This window comes from Gracilinanus agilis, chromosome 6 (genome assembly GCF_016433145.1).
Source record: "Gracilinanus agilis isolate LMUSP501 chromosome 6, AgileGrace, whole genome shotgun sequence".
Taxonomy (NCBI): Eukaryota; Metazoa; Chordata; class Mammalia; order Didelphimorphia; family Didelphidae; genus Gracilinanus; species Gracilinanus agilis.
The window spans coordinates 295,607,428-295,615,081 of NC_058135.1; the positions used below are offsets into that span (position 1 = coordinate 295,607,428).

General features: G+C 42.7%; 1 protein-coding gene across 1 annotated transcript; it reads left to right on the top strand.

Moving 5' to 3' along the window:
• Nucleotides 1–1,428: 1,428 nt before the first annotated feature.
• Nucleotides 1,429–2,373, top strand: LOC123252834 (mas-related G-protein coupled receptor member X1-like). The gene has a single exon (XM_044682072.1). The coding sequence runs from the start codon at nt 1,429–1,431 to the stop codon at nt 2,371–2,373; it is 945 nt and encodes a 314-aa protein (XP_044538007.1).
• The last annotated feature ends 5,281 nt before the right edge of the window (nt 2,374–7,654 follow it).

The window sequence follows — 7,654 nt, forward strand, 5'->3', positions numbered from 1 at the left end:
GAAAATCCCAAAAGGAGTCATAGTCACTCAACCAAAAGAACCAAACAACAATGCCAGATCTTAGCCCAGCTCCTCCCATCTAAGACCGTTCAAGCTGATCGAATCTACCCAAAGACCTTTGATTTTTTTAACCCTTCTCTAGGAATCTTAAAGTTCTGATAAAAGGTCTTACTTATCCTATATTAACATGTAAACAATTCACTCCCACAGACACTTTCAATTAATTAAAGGCTGGTGGAGAGGGGGGTGCAGAGACAAAGGAATTTTTTGAGGATTAAGTGGATTGAGGTGGGGAAGAGGACTTAGATCTGTGGTGGCAAACCTAAGGCACATGTGGAAGAGAGGGCATACGTGCTGTGGCCCACCAGAGTTCCTTACTAGAAAGCCAGAGGTACTAGGGGCTGAGTTGCTTCTCTCCCTCTCTCCACAGGTCTGAGGACATTTTTTCACATGATCTGTCCCTCTACCCAGCAACCCAATGGGAATGCTTCCTACCTCCCCTGCCTGGGGTAAGGTGGGCAGAGGTCAACCTGTTGAGTCTGTGGTGAAGGTGATTCCTGTGGTGGGATTGGAAAGAGCTAGGTTTGGGAGCAGAGCTCACAGCTGGCACATAACTGGAGGAGGGAGCAGAACTGGAGGGGAGCAAAGGGGTGGGGCTACTCCTCTTCCCCTCTCCAGGCATCTGAGTCACCCATCCCTCTGCCCAGCAGCCCAATGGGAGTGCTTTCTCCTCTCCTGACTGAGGTAAGGGGGAAGGGGGGAAGGGCAGAGCATTTGCACTCAGTCTCTAGTGGGGTTGGCAGGTTATGACACTTGGTCTCTAAAAGGTTTAAATCACTGACCTAGATGGAACTGCCTTGATTCAGGAAGACTCATCTTCTGAGTTCAAATCTGGCCTCAGACACTTGCTGTGTGACCCTGGCAAGTTACTCACAGCTACTTGTCTCATTTCTTCATTGGGAAAATGATCTGGAAAAGAAAAAGACACACCAAGCCAGAGTCTTTGCCTTTGCCTAGAAAATTTCAAATGGGATTAGAAAGAGTCTGGCAAAACTGAAATGACTGAAGAACAATGAGTCAGGCAGGCACTATATCAGACACTTTACTAATGCTTTATCATTTGTTCCTCCTGTGAGGTAGGTGCTCTTATTAGCCACAATTGAGGAAACTGAGGCAGACTGTTAAATGACTTGCCCAGGGTCACAAAGCTAGTAAGTGTCTGGGGCTGTAATGAACTCTTTTCTTAGTCTAGGTCCAGGGCTCTGGGCAATTCAGTGTCAACTAGCAGCATCCAAGAAAGAGGAAGTGGGGAGTAGGAGACTAACTATTGAAGTCAGAGACTAGAGCAAAGCTGTGGAGGAATCCCTGACACACTTCCTTGTCTTCGTGTCCTCAGGGCATCCGAGAAGAGCAGGGCTTCCTGGGACCATGGCTGCGTCCCCCACACCTGACCACACAACTGAGAGAAGAAACGGGAGTTTAGTGCCTTGTGGACTTGGAGAATTTGGATTAGGTGACTGGAAGCAGATCATCACCCTGGCCATCGCCCTGGTTGGGCTGGTGGGGAACAGCATCATCCTGTGGCTCCTGGGCTTCCGCATCCAGAGGAGCCCCTTCTCTGTCTACATCCTCAACCTGGCCGGGGCTGACGCCCTTTTCCTCTGCGGCCTCTTTGGGGTCTACTTGAAGCGATTTATTGGCTATTTTAATGATGTCACAGACCAGGTAGTGATCACTTTCACGTTCCTCTTCTACCACTTGGGCCTGAGCCTGCTGGCGGCGATCAGCACCGAGCGCTGTCTCTCTGTGCTCTTCCCCATCTGGTACAAATGTCACCGGCCCAAGCACGCGTCTGCGGCTGTGTGCGCTGCCCTGTGGGCTCTGGCGGGACTTTTCTGCGTGACATACTGGGTTCTTTGTATTTATACGTGCGATTCCCCCCACTGTCTTCCCTTCACCATTACCCTGTTCGTGTGGTTCATCCTCCTCACCCCAGTGTTGTGTGCTTCCAGCCTGATCCTGGTGCTGAGGGTCCAGTGCGGCTCCCAGCGCCAGCAACCCCCCAGGTTCTACCTCCTGGTCCTGCTCACCGTCCTCGTGTTCCTGCTCTGCGGAGTGCCTGCGGGGATTGTAGATTTCCTATATACGTTCGCTGGCTTAGATCTCAGGTATCACGTGTTCTCTCTGCTCCTGGCTTCTGTGAACAGCAGCGCGAACCCTTTCATCTACTTCTTCCTGGGAAGCCAAAGGCGAAGAGGGAGGGAGCCCCTTAGAGTGGTCCTCCAGAGGGCCCTGGGGGACCCGCAGGAATTCGAAAGTAGGGTGAGGGACACTCTTCACCCCAACACCACAGAGGTCTCCTCTCAAGGCTGAGAACAAGATGCTCCCACAGGGGAGCACATGAAAGGAGCCCTCTGCCCCAGCCTAAGTTGCAGCTCCCTCCTGCCTCCTCCTTGAGACATGAACTAGGATCTCCTTCATCCCTACTGTTGGTGTCTAGGGTTTGAACTCCAAGGTCAACAAGTACTTATTAAATGCCTACTGTATGCCAGACAGTATACTAAGCACTTCATAAATGTCTCATTTAATCCTCACCATGTCCCTGGGAAGGAGACATTTCAGGAAACGGAGGTAGGCAGAGGGTCATTGACTTGTCTAGGTTTCCAAAGCTTGTGTCTAAGACTGTATTTGGATTCAGGTCTTCCTGACTCTATGCCCAATGCTCCTCCCACTCTGAAGCTCCTTAGATGGCTGGAGGGTCCAGGCATGGGGAGTGAGATTCAGAGTCTCTTGTTCTACACATCAAGAGGTGAGCCATTCTAACAAATGACTCTTTTAACTGGCCTGGCAAGTAACAGAAAGAAAAAAAAACTAGAAAAAAAAAAGAATGGAAAACCCATCCTCTAAAGTCTCTGCCCTCTCCTTCTTACTCTCTGTAAATGAAGGAAGAGTCAGAGATCAGATTCCTGAAGTTTTCATAGGTCATGCTACCCCGCCTTGTCTTTCTTTCTCAGGCTTTATCCACAAGATGCCCTCAATCTGCCCTTCCCTTTCACTGCCCTGAATAGAGAAGCCTCCAGCCCAGCTATCCCTGCCTCATACCTCATTCCTGCTCCCTTCCTTTCAACCCTCCCATTCTGATCATAGTAGCTAAGTGAAATAATTCTCTGTCTAAAAGTCAAGCCTGGGACTCAGCATCCTCTTCCTTTTCAGTCTGTTTCTCCAGGTCTCATTCTCCCTGAATCTCTGTGCTCTTGTCTCTGTGACTCTTCTATGCCAATCCATCCTTGACTTTGACAGTTTGCATGACCCAGTTCTTGATGAGGTCTCTGTATGGGGGAAGGTATTGTAAGAAGGTTATATAACAGAGGATTCCCTATTAAGCCAAATCAGTGGGAAGGGACACATGATCACTCACACATATACTATAATATCATTTCTGCTATACAAAATGGAGAGCAGAATGATTGACATGTAGCGGTTTGGAATCTGGAATGAATCCTAGCTTGGCATGTGCTAGCAAAGGAAAGACAGTTACTGAGGAGGGTATAAAAGGAGGTTTGGGACTAAAGGAGTTCTCTCAATTTGCAGAAGGGCTTTGGTGGAAGGTTTTGGTTGGTTGGGTAGGCCAAATGTCAATTTAGGTTACCCGCAGCCATTACTGATCAACACCTTAGTTTCCAATCCTGTGTGAATCTATACTATACATCCTAATTATTAATCATCTAAGAAGAAACAACATCAATACCATCAAACCTCGTTCAGGTTAAAGCAACCTGGCCTGGCCAGGTTGCAACTGAGAAAGATAAACCTCTTCAACTGTTAATCTCAAACCCTGATAACCTTCAATTTTATATCACCTGATCATCTGCAGCTTTAGCCAAGGTTTCCCTTTATACCTCTTTCCTTCAGTTCCCTGTTTCCCTTTCCCTAAGTATGTTATCATTAAATCTTGAAACTTACTTAGGTGAATGTCATTTTTACCCTAAGGATTATCAACATATCCTTAGGCATCTGAAGGAAGAGAGATTGTTCAATCTAAAAGTTAAGTCTCAGTCAAATAGAGTTTATCCATACTTTAAGCCAAGATAAGAAAATAGAAGAACTGTAAATCTAAACCACACCTCATTCATTAATCTACTTATTCCTGGTCACTGTTATATTGAAGTTGGGTTTTGAAGTTCCATCTCAAATATACCTGAGGGGTCCTTAGTGTTTTACCACCACAACTAAAGTGTGACATTTAAGGATTTTCATAATCATTCAGCTTCAACTCCTAATACCATCAGTGAGAGGTATACATACATACATATATACATACATACATACATACATATATTCCCCTAGTACTATAACAGTTTTATAACAATACACACAGAATACATAAACGCATCACACAACAGAAAATGCGTATGAGTACTCATGCTCATGTGCACATATACACACATACACACACGTACACACTATACCACAATCTCCTCTGAAATATCTAGACTGTAAAAGGTCATCCATTCTTCACATGAATCCTCCAGTACTAATTACTTCATTCTCTTTTCAGTGGCTTCAGGTCCCTTATTTCACCAGCTTCAGGCTCAGGATGGTAAGAGGGCAGCCTCAGCTCCTGATGCCATTGCTTATGTGATGAGGATAATCAGGAGCATCAACCAATCACCAAAGCAGGGATATCCATGGCACCCAACTTTCTTTGGTTATGACACAATTAATCACTAATATTGATTGGTTGTTCCCTCAGCTCCTCCCCTAAAGAGATGTGATTGACACAAATGATAGATGTAACCAAACTTCCAAAAGGAGAAACCTACAAAATATGAGATTTCCCCAAAGTTAGGAGGCAAGGAATAGAATGAGCAATTATATGTGGCCTCCCATTGAGCTAAGTGGGCAGCAAGTGTCATGGGTAGCAAAGTGGACAAAGCACCAGGTTTGTAAATAGGATGACTTGAGTTCAAATCCAGACTCAGACAGTTAATAGCCATGTGGTCCTGGTTAAGTCACTTAACTCTGTTTTCTTCCATTTTCTTATCTGTATAATGAGATGGAGAAGAAGATGGCAAACAACTCTAGCAACTTTGTGAAGAAAGCCATAAATGGGGTCATGAAGAGTCAGACATGACTAAAATGAGTAAACAACAATTTGAGTCAAGCTATTTACTAAGTGATTTACTAATATTATCTCATCTGGCTTTGGGGGAAAGAAGTCATCAGTAAAATAGGTAAGAAATCATGTAGGTTCCCATCAATGAACTGTGTATGCTAGAGGACAATTGGATGTTATCTCTGCATGTGCAACAAATCTATTCAGTAGGGGTTTGGCTGCACTTAGAGATGATCAAGAAAGCTCCCGTGCCCCAAGCATTCTTCTTTTATTCTCAGTAATATTTGTCATTTTCCCATTTATATATAGATACAAATTTTAAAATGTTTTCTAACGTTTTAATTTTCAAACTCACTCCTTCCCTCCCTCCTCTCCCCTCAAAGATGGCGAGTAATCTAATCTAGGCAATGCATGGATTATCCAGCAATGTATATTTCCTTATTTGTCATCTTGTGAAAGAAGATATATCGTACATCCTGCATATTCTTTGACGTGATTCTAGTAGACCCTTATGGGAAGAAGAGTACAGGAGCAACATAATAGGCATAGTAATCTGGATCTCAAAGGACAATACTTGAATCCAGGGGAAGGGACCAAGGGAGCAGGCAACAGGAAGATATCCATTGATCCAAGAGGGACCACAGAATTACTTTGTCATATGTCCCTACATAAACTGGTTTTCTGAAGAGCATCTTGTAAAAAATTGGAAAACATTTTTCAGCACAGAATAAATGTTACTAACAAGAAGGTTTGAGAAACATTTCATAAAGATTTCAAATGGAGCATGTACAGTGTACCCAGTCTGGTAACAATTTAGACCAGAAAGCACTAGATATCTCTCTCTCTCTCTCCCCCTTTCTCTCTCCCTCTCTCACTCCTACCTCCTCTATTTTAAACTCTTTTCTTGGTGACAGCCATCTAGCTACAGTCAGATGAAATTTTTAAATCCAGGTCTTCTTGACTCCCAGACCTGTATTCCATTCTGTCATGTTCATAAAAGATCTGTGAAAAAAATTTTTGTAACAAACTCTACCATTAGAGGCAGCAGGGCGGTTACCACATTTGGACTCAAACCCTTCAGAGGACAGCATGGAGATGGCACTAAGAAAAGGAATTCATAAAGAAGACTGAAATCTGGTTCAGCTCATAAAAAAGAGGTCAGTTTTGTAAGAAATGTGATATTGAGATATGAGATCTATTCTTAATATATCTGAAAGTTGCAACTATGCAGCCTTTTGGTGGAAACATCATTGCCAAATTTGTACCCAAAAATGTAACTCAGAGAACATCACAGACCATTGCCACATAGCTCAACTTTTTCCTCTGGATTTAGTCTATAGGAGAATAATGGAGAGATACATGAAAGAGAGTCCTTGGTAAATTAAAAAACAAGCCAATACTGCCATCATCAAACCCATGCCTCTTTATATTAGTTGTCAATCATTATATCATATAATGATTATATATAGTCAGAACTATTAGTCCAAGGATAAGACTTACTTATTGTGTTACAGGAGAAAAATAGAAGAGGTCACTGCATATATAAGCAGACACAATTTCTTGCTACAATAGAGGTAACATGTTCTTCATATTTTGCTGTTACCTATTATTATATATTACACTTTACCATTCATTACTGCTATTAGGTATCCTTCATTATCAGCATACTCACAAACAATTTTTTAGGATTTTTATACTTTAAATATGTTCATTCATTCTATGACTCAGTGGCAAAGAAGCCTTTATTCTAGAGGTAGGTAGGAAGGAAGGAGGAAGGGAGGGAAGGAGGGAGAAGGAAAGGGAATGAGAGAGGAAGAAGAAAGTCAGGGAAAAAAGGAAATGAAAGGAGATGGGGGGAAAAGGGAAAGAAAAGGGGAGGATCAGAAAGGGAAGTATTTATTAAGTGCTATTGTGTGTCAGATACTGTACTAAGAACTTTACAAATATTTTCTCACTTGATCCTCATAAAAACTCTAGAAGGAAGTGCTACTATTATTTCCTGGTGTGCCTAAGTTCCTACTCAAACAATTATTTCAAACTATCCTTATTCTCTTTATTCTTTAATAGGTAAAACCACTTCCTTAACTAGAATACATCTATCATTTTCCATAAAAGAAGAGAGGTTTGTGCTCTTTGTTTGTTCTTAATCTTAATCATAGTTGCAAATCCCTCAAAGCCCATTGAGATATTTCTAGCAATTATGTAAAGGTTTTAATTACATGAAATTTAAAATAGAGATTTTGCATTTCAGTTACAAGTCCCAATTTCTATTACATTCATGAGGCCACCTTGAATTTTTTTCCTTAAGTTGGATGCAGTCTATAGGACAAGAAGATTAATAGTCCATAACAGAGCACAAAGAAGGAAGCTGAAGGGGTGGCCAGAGATCTAAGAGATCTATAACATGGACCACAAGGCAGGAAGCTGGCAGTTCTTTATCCCTTCTGTTGAGGCAAATAAGAGGGGGCGTAAATTCTCCCAGCCATAGTTAACAGCTTACAAATGCCTGGTCTATACAAATAACAATTAAGATCTGTT